At 44.0% G+C, this 12,965-nt stretch overlaps 1 protein-coding gene across 1 annotated transcript; it reads left to right on the top strand.

Moving 5' to 3' along the window:
• Positions 1 to 1,557: 1,557 nt before the first annotated feature.
• Positions 1,558 to 12,761, top strand: LOC138904497 (uncharacterized). Its single transcript, XM_070192996.1, has 6 exons — positions 1,558 to 2,047; positions 9,080 to 9,162; positions 9,229 to 9,477; positions 9,859 to 10,222; positions 11,681 to 11,847; positions 12,492 to 12,761. Exons 1-6 carry the CDS (start codon positions 1,558 to 1,560, stop codon positions 12,759 to 12,761), a joined length of 1,623 nt encoding a protein of 540 aa, XP_070049097.1.
• Positions 12,762 to 12,965: the final 204 nt, after the last annotated feature.

Genomic DNA, 12,965 nt, shown 5'->3' with positions numbered 1-12,965 from the left:
GGGGAGGGGGGAATTTTTTCTTAGGATTGGTGTTGTTTTGTGATAATTGTGATATGTGAAAGCCGTGTACGCAAGGTGACGAGTGTGTACACGAGCAAAATGTGAAAATTATCGGTTTTTGCTATGTAAATTCCTTTCATGCTTTAATTGAGTTACCTTAATATGTTATATTCATCATTATTAGTCTAACTTCACATGCCCTACGTGCCTTATCTCTTACTTGTTAAATTGTCCTTACATGTTTAGTTGAAGTATTGTCTCCTCTATTCGGTATTTATTATTTAATTGTTGAGCTCTTTACCTGAAGTTGTTATTCTCAGAATATCTTATTGTTGAAATTGGTATTGAGTTATGAAGGTCGTGATCCACTTGAGGCAAAGTTGTAAAGTTGTGAAATACTATTCTTGTTGAGTTATTCACCTTCAGTTGTTATTGTTGATACTCTTGTTCATATGATGGTTGAGCTATGGGCTACTTGTTATGAAAACTCTATTATTGTTGGTTTCTTGGTAAGTTGGGATTTTAGGAACTTGAGGTATGATTTGCGATATGTTGTGATATTGATACGCATGCGGTGGTATAAGATTTTGGATTTGAAATGCATGCGGTGAGATAAGGTGGTCTTGATACGCGTGTTGCTAGTAGTGAAACTACTTGAAGCCACACGGTATGATAAGGTGGGCTAAAACGCGGGAAGCTATTTCAAAAAAATGATTTTCAAAACTAAATGCAAGGCTCTCGCGGTGATATAAGCAAAGATTGTGAAATAATTTGTGATTTGAGACTACGAGGCGGTACCTCGGTAGTGATTCTTGTTGATACTCTTCTATTTCTTCACTTGTGTTTTGTTGCTTGTTTCCGTGTTTTCTTCCGTGATGCATTATTTTTCTTGTTCAGTGTAGCCATGATGCATTATTTTTCTTGTTCAGTGTAGCCAATCTTATTATATTTCTTACTTATTTCATTTCCGTTTTTATTATTGTTACACTATTAAATTAATCGTTCAGTTTTCTTATTTATTCAGTAGGGTCTTGACCTGACGTCGTCACTACTCTACCGAGCTCAGGCTTGGCACTTATTGGGTACCGTTGTGGTGTACTAATGCTACGCTTCTGCATATTGTTTTGTGCTGATCCAAGGACCTCTTACCAGTCCACTTGCTCCTACCACATCTCAGGACGGGGGAGGAGTACAGACTCCCACCACCCGTACCCCAGAGCAGTGGGCCCAGGTTGACTAGGTACCAGAGGTCATACCAGTGCAGTCAGTTGCCCTAGTTCAGCCCGAGGTTAGGGCATCAGCTTTTGAGGGGGAGCAGCTCAGGCTCGAGAGGTACAAGAAGTATCACCCTCCTACTTTCAGCGATTTGGCTTCAGAGGATGTACAGGGTTTCCTTGAGGAGTGCCACCGTATCCTCCGTACTATGGTATTGTCGAGATGAGTGGGGTTGGTTTCACTACGTTCCAGCTTAAGGGAGCGGGTTATTAGTGGTGGCGAGTGTATGCGTTGGGTAGCCCAGCCGAGGCAGCTTCACTCACCTGGGCTCAATTCTCAGAGATGTTCATGAGGGAGTTTATTCCCCAGAGTCTTCGAGATGCATGGTGCACAGAGTTTGAGCAGTTGTGCCAGGGTGCTATGACCGTATCGAAGCATGTAGTCCGGTTTAACGAGTTGTCCAGACATGCACCTGCATTAGTTTCCACTATAAAAGAGCGAGTTCGTCGCTTTATCGAGGGGCTCAACCCCGGTATTAGATTCAACATGGCTCGAGAGTTAGAGACTGATACCCCATACCAACACATTGTGGAGATCGCTAGGAGATTGGAGGGTATGTGGAGTCAGGAGAGAGAGGAGAGGAAGGCCAAGAGGCCTCGAGATTCTGTCACATATAGTGGTGCCCGTGCCCCAGTTGTAGCACGTCATGGTCGGGGCTATGTGAGCTACCCTGTTCATTCAGCACTTCTAGCTTCCAGCAGTATTCCGGCCACTCCCAGGTCTCAATTCGCCCATTATGCACCGCCATTGTCTAGTGCACCTCCTGCACGAGGTGCTTTCACTAGTCAATCCAGCCGACCAAGACCAAGCCAGTTCCAGCAGCGACATCCTCCGAGAGCTTGTTTTGAGTGTGGTGACACTCGTCATATGGTGACGGACTACCCCAGACTCAGGAGGGGTGCACCTCCATAAACTACTCAGGTCCCACGTATTCCACAGGGTCCTCAGGCTTCTCAGGTCGTGGTCACCGCACCAGTTGCCACTCCAGCTGCTCATCCAGCTAGAGGTGGAAGTCGAGCGGGAAGAGGTCACCCTAGAGGGGTAGGCCAGGCCAGATGTTATGCTCTTCCTACTAGGAGAAAGACGATTGCATCCGACTCAGTTATCATATGTATTGTTCTAGTTTGTCATAGATATGCATCAATCGTATTTGATCCAGGCTCCATTGATTCCTATGTATCATCTTACTTTGCTCCTTATTTGGATATATCCCACGATTTCTTGAGTTCTACTGTCTATGTGTCCAGGCCAGTGGGAGATTCCATTGTTGTTGACTGTATATATCGGTCGTGTTTAGTTGTTCTTGGTGGTTTTGAGACCAGAGCTGGCCTATTGTTGCTCAATATGGTAGGTTTTGATGTTATTTTGGGCATGGACTGGTTGTCGCCCTATCATGCTATTATTGATTATCATGCCAAGATGATGACGATAACTATGCCTAGAAGGGTGGTGTCCTTCCTTAAGGAGCAGTGGATGGTTGGGAAGGGATGTGAGGATATCTAGCCTTTGTGAGAGACGTCAGTGTTAATGCGCCTACTGTTGAGTCAGTTTCGGTAGTGAGGGATAATCTAGATGTATTTCCGGTAGATCTTTCGAGCATGCCGCCTGATAGGGATATCGATTTTGGTATTGATTTATTGCCGGGCACTCAGCCCATTTTTATTCCACCATATCGTATGGCCTCAGCGGATTTGTAGGAGTTAAAGGAGCAGTTACAAGAGTTGTTTGATAAGGGATTCATTCAGCCTAATGTATCACCTTGGGGTGCTCCGGTCTTGTTTGTAAAGAAGAAGGATGGTTCTATACACATGTTTATTGATTACTGACAGTTGAACAAAGTTACATTGAAGAACATGTATCAATTGCCACGCATTAATGACCTATTTGATCAGTTATAAGATGTCAGAGTGTTCCCAAATACTGATTTGCGGTCAGGCTATCTTCAGTTGAAGATTCGGGAGCCGGATATTCCGAAGACTGCCTTCAGGACTCGGTATGGTCATTACGAGTTCATTGTGATGTTATATGGGCTGACCAACGCCCCAGCAGCATTTATGCACTTGATGAACAGTGTATCCCCGCACTATCTTGACTCATTCATTATTATGTTATTGACTACATCTTGGTGTACTCCCGGAGCCGGGAGGATCATGAGCAGAACCTGAGGATCGTGCTTCAGACCTTGAAAGAAAAGAAGTTATATGCACGAAGTGTGAATTCTGGCTTGATTCGGTGAGGGGATCAAGGTAGATCCAAAGAAGATTAAAGCAGTGTAGAGTTGGCCTAGACTGTCTTCAACCACTGAGGTCTGGAGTTTTCTTGGCTTGATAGGGTATTACCATCGATTCGTAGAAGAATTCTCATCTATTGATGCACCTATGACCAGATTGACCTAGAAGGGTGCTCCATTCAGGTGGACCGAGGAGTTTGAGGAGAGCTTTCAAAAGCTCAAGACTTCTTTGACTACAGATCCAGTCTCGGTGTTTCCTACGGGTTCGGGGTCTTACACTGTGTACTATGATGCATCGCGTGTTGGCCTCGGCGCGGTGTTGATGCAATACGATAGGGTAATTGCCTACGTGTCTAGACAGCTGAAGATGCATGAGAAGAATTATCATGTCCATGACCTTGAGTTAGAAGCTATTGTTCATGCCTTGAAGATTTGGCGGCACTATTTGTACGGTGTCCCTTACGAGGTCTATACCGATCACCGGAGTCTACAACATCTGTTTAAACAAAAGGATCTTAACTTGCGTCAGCGGAGATGGTTAGAGTTGCTTAAGGACTATGATATTACTATTTTATATCATCCCGGGAAGACCAATCTGGTGGCCGATGCCTTGAGTCGAAAGTCGGAGAGGTTGGGCAGTTTAGCATATCTACCGGCAGTGGAGAGGCCATTTGCATTGGATGTCCAGGACTTGGCCAACCAGTTTGATAGGTTGGATGTTACGGATCCAAGTCGAGTTTTGGCTTGTGTGGTTTCTCGGTCTTCTCTATCTGATCGTATCAAAGAGTGTCAGTATGATGACCCCCATTTGCTTGTCCTCAAGGACACGGTTCAGCACGGCAATGCCAAGGAGGTCACTATTGGGTATGACAGTGTGTTACGGATGCAGGGCAAGCTATGTATGCCCAATGTAGATGGGTTGCGTGAGTTGATTCTTCAGGAGGCCCACAGTTTGCGGTACTCCATTCATCTGGGTGCCGCTAAGATGTATCAGGACTTGAGGCAACACAATTAGTGGAGGAGAATGAAGAAAGACATAGTGGAGTATGTAGCTTGGTTCCTAAATTGTCAGTAGGTGAAGTATGAGCATCAGCGGCCAGGTGAATTACTTCAAAGGCTAGAGATGGGTGATTGTGGATAGGTTGACCAAGTCAGCTCATTTCATTCCAGTGGTGACTACTTATTCTTCATAGCAGCTGGCTCAAGTCTATATTCGCGAGATTTTTCGGCATCATGGCGTGCCGGAATCCATCATCTCTGAGCAGGGTACTAAATTTACATCGTGATTCTAGAGGGTCGTACAGTGTGAGTTAGGCACATGGGTTGAGTTGAGTACATCATTCCACCCTCAGACGGACGGACAGTCCGAGCGCACTATTCTGATATTAGAGGATATGCTTCATTCCTGTGTGATGGAGTTCGGGGGTTCTTGGGATTAGTCCTTGCCGCTTACAAAGTTTGCCTACAACAACAACTACCAGTCGAGCATTCGAAGACTCCATATGAGGCCATGTATAGGAGGCGGTGTCGGTCTTCGGTAGATTGGTTTGAGCCGGGCGAGGCTAGGCTATTGGGTACTGACCTAGTTTAGGATGCTTTGAAAAAGGTTAAATTGATTCAAGATCGGCTTCGCACATCAAAATCTAGACAAAAGAGTTATGCGGATCGGAAGATTCGCGACGTTGCATTCATTGTTGGGGAGTGGGCCTTGCTCCGAGTTTCTCCCATGAAGGGTGTTATGACGTTTCGGAAGAAGGGCAAGTTGAGCCCTAGGTATATCGAACCTTTTGAGATTCTTGAGAGGATTGGAGAAGTGGCCTACAAGATTGCCCTGCCACCTAGTCTAGCTACCGTTCATCTAGTATTCCATGTTTCTATGATCTAGAAGTATCACGGCGATCCATCTCATGTGTTAGACTTCAGCTTAGTCCTGTTGAACAAGGATTTGTCTTATGTTGAGTAGCCGGTGGCCAATTTAGACAGGCAGGTCCGAAAGTTGAGGTCGAAGAGAATTTCTTCAGTAAAGGTTCAGTGGAGGGGTCAACCAGTCGAGGAGGCGACTTGAGAGACCAAGCATGATATGTGCAGCCGCTACCCTCATCTTTTGACCACTTCATGTATGTCTTTATACTCGTTCGAGGACGAACGGTTGTATTAAGAGGGAGATGATGTAACGACTCGGCCGATTGTTTGGAATATTTTAGTCTTGATCCCCTATTTACTATCTCCTCTATATTTTATTATGGTTAGTGACTTGTAAGGGGTGTTTGGTTTTGGTTTCGGGTGAGTTTTGGAGTGAAATATGACATATGGTCCCTAAGTTAGAGCTTTAAGTTGAAAGAGTTGAGTGTAGTTTGACCTTTGTGTAGATGATTCCAATAGTTACGTATGTTATTTTCGCACTTAGGAGCGTGTCTGGATGTTGATTTGGAGGTCTGTAGGTCGTTTCGGCTTGAATTAGCGGAAGTTAGAAAGTTGAAGGTTTGGAAGGTTGAAAAGTTTGACCGAAAATTGACTTTAATGATATCGGAGTCTGGGTCGGATTCTGACTTCGGAAGTTAGAATATGTATGTCATGTCATTTATGACTTGTGTGCAAAATTTAAAGTCAATCAGAGTTGTTTTGGTATGAATCGGCATTAGTTTTAGAATTCGAAAGTTCATAGTTTCAATAGGCTTGAATTGGGTTGCGATTCGTAGAATCGATGTTGTTTGATGTGATATTTGTCCTCGAGTAGGTCCGTTATGTGTATTGGAACTTGTTGGTATACTCAGAAAGGGTCTCGGGGGGCCCGGGTGTGATTCAGATTGAATCTGAAACAATGTTGAACTTAATGCATTGTTGAAGCATTGTTGTTCGAGTGTCATCGCACTTGCGGAGGGTTTGGCTGCAGGTGCGGACACGCAAAAAGAGAGAGAGAGGCAGATAGCAGAAGTGATCGGATTTGGGCCATGTAGGAATCGTAGATGTGAGGCTCCTTCCGCATCTGCGAGCTCGCAGATGCAAGGATTGTGGCCGCAGATGCGGACATGACCAGGAAGGCCTGGGATCACAGAAGCGGACAACGTCCTCAGAAACGTGTGTGCAGAAGTGCCTTTTCTCCGCAGAAGTGCTTGCACAGAAGCGCGTTTGATTCGCATAAGTGGAAAGTCATGATTTAAGTTAGAACCGCACATGCGATGGTTTCTTCACAGGTGCGGCGTCGTAGATGCGACCCCTTGCCCGCAGAAGCAAAATCGCTGGGAAGAAATAACGATTTTTCGAGGGTAGGATCTCATTCTCATTTTTTTGACTTAGAAAGCTCATTTTGTGGTGATTTTTCGAGAGTTTTTCAAGGAAATCATTGGGGTAAGAAATTCTAATTCGGTTTTGGCTATATTACACAAATCTATTGTTGTTTTCATCATTTAATTAGTGTTTTGAGTTGAAAAATTGGGAGAAATTTGTGAAACTCCTTAGGCTAAATTTTGGGGAATTGAAAGGCGATTTGAGGTCATATTTGAGTAATTCTTTCATGGATGGACTCCTTATCGAATGGGGATTCAGATTTTGTAATTTTGGTCGGGTTCTGATATGCGGGCTCGGGTTGACTTTTTGACTTGAGTTTTTGTGTCTTTGTAAAGATCGTAACTTTATTGTTCGAAATAGTTTCCAATAGTTTATATTTATGGTATGAATTTATTTTGGCTAGATTCGAGCCGTTCAGAATTGGATAATCAAGGAAAGGCTTACTAGTGGATTGAGTTAGCGTGTTTAGAGGTAAGTATCTTGCCTAACTTTGTGGGGAGGAATTTTCCCTTAGGATTGGTGTTGTTTTGTGATAATTGTGATATGTGAAAGTCGTGTACGTAAGGTGGCGAGTGTGTACACGAGTTAAATGTAGAAATTATCGGTTTTTGCTATATATATTCTTTTCATGCTTTAATTGAGTTACCTTAACATGTTATATTCATCATTATTAGTCTAACTTCATATGCCTTATGTGCCTTATCTCTTGTTAAATTTTCCTTACCTGTTTAGTTGAAGTATTGTCTCCACTATTCCGTATTTATTATTTAATTGTTGAGTTCTTTACCTGAAGTTATTATTCTCGGAATATCTTGTTGTTGAAATTGGTATTGAGTTATGAAGGTCGTGATCCACTTGAGGCAAAGTTGTAAAGTTGTAAAATACCATTCTTGTTGAGTTATTCACCTTCGGTTGTTATTGTTGATACTCTTGTGCATATGATGGTTGAGCCATAGGATACTTGTTGTGAAAACTCTATTGTTGTTGGTCTATTGGCAAGTTGTGATATTGGGCACTTGAGGTGCAATTTGTGATACGTTGTGATATTGATACGCATGTGCTGGTATAAGGTTTAGGGTTTGAAACGCATGCGGTGAGATAAGGTGGTCTTGATACGCATGTTACTAGTAGTGAAACTACTTGAAGCCACGCAGTATGATAAGGTGGTCTAAAACGCGGGAAGCTATTTCAAAAACATGATTTTCAAAACTAAATGCAAGTCTCTCGCGGTGATATAAGGAAAGATTGTGAAATAATTTGTGATTCGATACTACGAGGCGGTACCTCGGTAGTGATTCTTATTAATACTCTTCTATTACTTCACTTATGTTTTGTTGCTTGTTTCCGTGTTTTCTTTCCATGATGAATTATTTGTCTTGTTCAGTGTAGCCAATCTTATTATATTTCTTACTTGTTTAATTTCCATTTTTATTATTATTACACAATTAAATTACTCGTTCAGTTTTTTTTATTCCAGTAGGGCCTTGACCTGACCTCGTCACTACTCTACCGAGGTTAGGCTTGGCACTTACTGGGTACCATTGTGGTATACTCATGCTACGCTTCAGCATATTTATTTGTGCAGATTCAGGTACCTCTTACCAGTCCAGGCACTAGCGAGAGCTCAGCTTCGGAGACTTTAAGGTATACCTGTCGCGCGTCCGCAAGCCTTGGAGTCCCCCTCTACCTAGTCTATGACATTTACTTATCATTTTATAGACAGTGATTTATAAAGGTGTTCAGTACCATCTTATAGAGCTTGTGACTTTTCTTCGCTGGGTTTTGGGAAGTTGTATAAACTAAGTTGCAGAGTTTCTTTATATTTGTTGCTGAGCTTTGAGACTTTAATCATTAATTCAGTTATTTCTGTATGAATGTTAGGATTACCTAGTCTTAGAGACTAGGTGCCATCACGATATCCTACGGAGAAAAATTGGGGTCGTGACAAAGTTAGTATCAGAGCTCTAGGTTCATAGGTGTTATGAGTCACAAGCAGGTTTAATAGAGTCTCACGGATCGGTGCGGAGATGTCTTTACTTATCTTCGGAAGGTTATGGAACTGTTAGGAAAAGCTTCACTTCTTTGATTCCTTATCGTGCGAATCTGTTGACTTCGAAATTCTAAATCTTTATCTTTCTATTCTCTCACAGATATTGAGGACACGTACAGCTGGATCTGATGATCAGATACTCGGGCCCCTTTCTAGAGCCGCGAGAGGCCGAGGCTGAGGAAGAGGACAAGGACATGCATGTGGTGTAGACAAAGCACCTTTCCGTGGTGCTACAGAGGAGCCACCAGTATCTCTAGTTGGAGGGCATGCACCTGAGACGCCTGTTACTGCATCTGCACTTCAGGAGACTCTCGCCCAGGTTTTGAGCATGTTTGGTTCTCTAGCTCAGGCAGGGTTGATTCAACTTGCTCCTGCCATATCTCAGGCCAGGGGAAGAGAACAGACTCCCGCCGCCCATACCCCAGAGCGTCGGGACCAGGTTGACCAAGTCCCAGAGGTCATACCAGTGCAGCCGGTTGCCCCAGCTCAGCCCGAGGTTAGGGCAGCAGCTTCTGAGGGGGAGCAACTCAGGCTCGAGAGGTACAAGAAGTATCACCCTCCTACTTTCAGCGGTTTGGCTTCAGAGGATGCAAGGGTTTCCTTCAGGAGTGCTACTGTATCCTCCGTACCATGGGTATTGTGGAGTCGAGTGGGATTTCTTTCACTACGTTCCAGCTTAAGGGAGCGGCTTATTAATGGTGGCGAGCGTATGATTTGGGTAGCTCGGTCGAGGCAGCTTCACTCACCTAGGCTTAGTTCTCAAAGATGTTCATGAGGAATTTTGTTCCCCAGAGTATTCGGGATGCATGGCGCACAGAGTTTGAGCAGTTGCGCTAGGGTGCTATGACCGTATCAGAGTATGTAGTTCGGTTCAACGAGTTGTCCATACATGCACCTGCATTAGTTTCCACTATCAGAGAGCGAGTTCGTTGCTTTATCGAGGGGCTCAACCCCGATATTAGATTCAACATGGCTTGAGAGTTGGAGACTGATACCCAATACCAACACATTATAGAGATCGCTAGGAGATTGGAGAGTATGTGGAGTCGGGAGAGAGGAGAGGGAGACAAAGAGGAGCCAGTTCCAGCAGCCACGTCCTCCGAGAGCTTGTTTTGAGTGTGGTGACACTCGTCATATAGTGAGGGGTTTCCCTAGACTCAGGAGGGATGCACCTCCACAGACTACCCAAGTCCCACATATTCCACAAGGTCTTCAGTCTTCTCAAGTCGTGGTCACCGCACCAGTTGCCACTCCAGCTGCTCAGCCAGCTAGAGGTGGAAGTCGAGCGGGTAGAGGTTGCCCTAGAAGGGTAGGCCAGGCCAAAGGTTATGCTTTTCCTACTAGGACGGAGGCGGTTGCATCCGACTCAGTTATCACAAGTATTGTTCTAGTTTGTCATATAGATGCATCAATCTTATTTGATCCAGGCTCCACTTATTCCTATGTATTATCTTACTTTGCTCCATATTTGGGTATATCCCATGATTGTTTGAGTTCTCCTGTCTATGTGTCCACGCCAGTAGGAGATTCCATTATTGTTGACCGTGTGTATCGGTCGTGTTTAGTTGTTCTTGGTTGTTTTGAGACCAGAGCTGACCTATTGTTGCTCAATATGGTAGATTTCGATATTATTTTGGGCAGGACTGGTTATCGCCCTATCGTGCTATTCTTGATTGTCACGCCAAGACGGTGACGTTGGCTATGCCAGGTTTACTGCGGTTGGAGTGGAGATGTACTTTAGATTATGTTCCTAGAAGGGTAGTGTCCTTCCATAAGGCGCAGCGGATGGTTGGGAAGGGATGTGAGGCATATCTAACCTTTGTGAGAGACGTAGTGTTGCTCCTACCGTTGAGTCAGTTCTGGTAGTGAGGGATTATCCAGATGTATTTTTGGTCGATATTCAGGGCATGCCGCCCGATAGGGATATCGATTTTGGTATTGATTTATTGTTGGGCACTCAACCCATTTCTATTCTACCATATCGTATGGCCTCAGCGGAGTTGAAGGAGTTAAAGGAGCAGTTGCAAGAGTTGCTTGATAAGGGATTCATTCAGCCCAGTGTATCACCTTGGGGTGCTCCAGTCTTATTTGTAAAGAAGAAGGATGGTTCTATGCGCATGTGTATTGATTATCGACAGTTGAACAAAGTTGTATTAAAGAACAGGTATCCATTGCCACGCATTGATGACCTATTTGATCAGCTACAAGGTGTCAGAGTGTTCTCAAAGATTTATTTGCGGTCAGGCTATCTTCAGTTGAAGATTCGGGAGCTGGATACTCTGAAGACTGCCTTCAAGACTCGGTATGGTCATTATGAATTCCTTGTGATGTCATTTGGGCTGACCAACGCCCCAGCAGCATTTATGCACTTGATGAACAGTGTATTCCAGCCCTATCTTTACTCATTCATTATTATGTTATTAACGACATCTTGGTGTACTCCCGGAGCCGGGAGGATCATGAGCAGCACCTGAGGATCGTGCTTCAGACCTTGAGAGAAAAGAAGTTGTATGCAAAATTTTCGAAGTGTAAATTCTGGCTTACTTCGGAGGCATTTTTGGGTCATGTAGTGTCGAGTGAGGTGATCAAGGTATATCCAAAGAATATTGAAGCAGTGCAGAGTTGGCCCAGACCATCTTCAGCCAATAAGATCCGGAGTTTTCTTGGGTTGGTAGGGTATTACCATCGATTCGTAGAGGGATTCTCATCTATTGCTACACCTATGACCAGATTGACCCAGAAGGGTACTCTGTTCAGGTGGACCGAGGAGTGTGAGGAGAGATTTCAAAAGCTCAAGACTGCTTTGACTATAGCTCCAGAATTGGTGTTGCCTACAGATTCAGGGTCTTACACTGTTTACTGTGATGCATCACGTGTTGGCCTCAATGCAGTGTTGATGCAAGATGGTAGGGTAATTGCTTACGCGTCTAGACAACTGAAGATGCATGAGACTAATTATCTTGTCCATGACCTTGAGTTAGCAGCTATTGTTCATGCCTTGAAAGTTTGGCGGCACTATTTGTACGGTGTCCCTTATGAGGTTTATACCGACCACCGGAGTCTACAACATATGTTCAAACAAAAGGATCTTAACTTGCATCAACGGAGATGGTTAGAGTTGCTTAAGGACTATGATATCACCATTCTATATCATTTCGGGAAGGCCAATGTGGTGGCCGATGCCTTGAGTCAAAAGGCGGAGAGCTTGGCATTTTAGAATATCTACGGGCAATGGAGAGGCCATTAGCATTGGATGTCCAGGCCTTGGCCAACCAGTTTGATAGGTTGGATGTTACGGATCCGAGTCGAGTTTTGGCTTTTGTGGTTTCTCGGTCTTCTCTAGATGATCGTATGATAGAGCGTTAGTGTGACGACCCTTATTTTCTTGTCCTCAAGGACACGGTTCAGCACGGCGATACTAAGGAGGTCACTATTGGGTATGACGGTGTGTTATGGATGCAGGGCAGGCTATGTGTGCCCAATGTAGACGGGTTGCGTGAGTTGATTCTTCAGGAGGCCCACAGTTTGCGGTACTCCATTCATCTGTGTGCCGCTAAGATGTATCAGGACTTGAGGCAACACAATTGGTGGAGGAGAATGAAGAAAGACATAGTGGAGTATGTAGCTCGGTTCCTAAATTGTCAGTAGGTGAAGTATGAGCATCAGCGGCCAGGTGAATTACTTCAAAGGCTAGAGATTCCAAAGTGGAAATGGGAGCGAGTTACTATGGATTTTGTTGTTAGGCTCCCACAAGCTCAGAGGATGTTCGATGCAGTATGGGTGATTGTGGATAGGTTGACCAAGTCGGCACATTTCATTCCAGTGGTGATTACTTATTCTTTAGAGCAGTTGGCTCAGGTCTATATTAGCGAGATTGTCCGACTTCATGTTGTGTCATTATCCATCATCTCTTACTAGGGTACGTGATGTTTGGCTATAATTCCATATTTTTAGTGTTTTACTTACCTTGAATTTTGGGGCTTTAATGTTAAACTATACTATATTTGTGCTTAATTGAGCTTATTGTATGTGTAGATACGTTGAAGACGAAATTGGGAGCAAAGTAGAGATTTTATGTGTATTTTATGCACTACAAGAATGGCTTGTGATTATTTGATGATG

This window comes from Nicotiana tomentosiformis, chromosome 2, assembly GCF_000390325.3.
Source record: "Nicotiana tomentosiformis chromosome 2, ASM39032v3, whole genome shotgun sequence".
NCBI classification, from domain to species: Eukaryota; Viridiplantae; Streptophyta; class Magnoliopsida; order Solanales; family Solanaceae; genus Nicotiana; species Nicotiana tomentosiformis.
This window is presented reverse-complemented; position numbering and strand designations above follow the sequence as displayed.

Excerpts from the sequence above, each read along its gene's own strand:
- LOC138904497 (XM_070192996.1), top strand. The coding sequence starts at position 1,558 with ATGTTCATGAGGGAGTTTATTCCCCAGAGTCTTCGAGATGCATGGTGC. Across the intron at positions 9,163-9,228 it reads TTCAGGAGACTCTCGCCCAG|GCCAGGGGAAGAGAACAGAC; the intron begins GTTTTGAGCATG and ends GCCATATCTCAG. Across the intron at positions 9,478-9,858 it reads CTGTATCCTCCGTACCATGG|AGATCGCTAGGAGATTGGAG; the intron begins GTATTGTGGAGT and ends AACACATTATAG.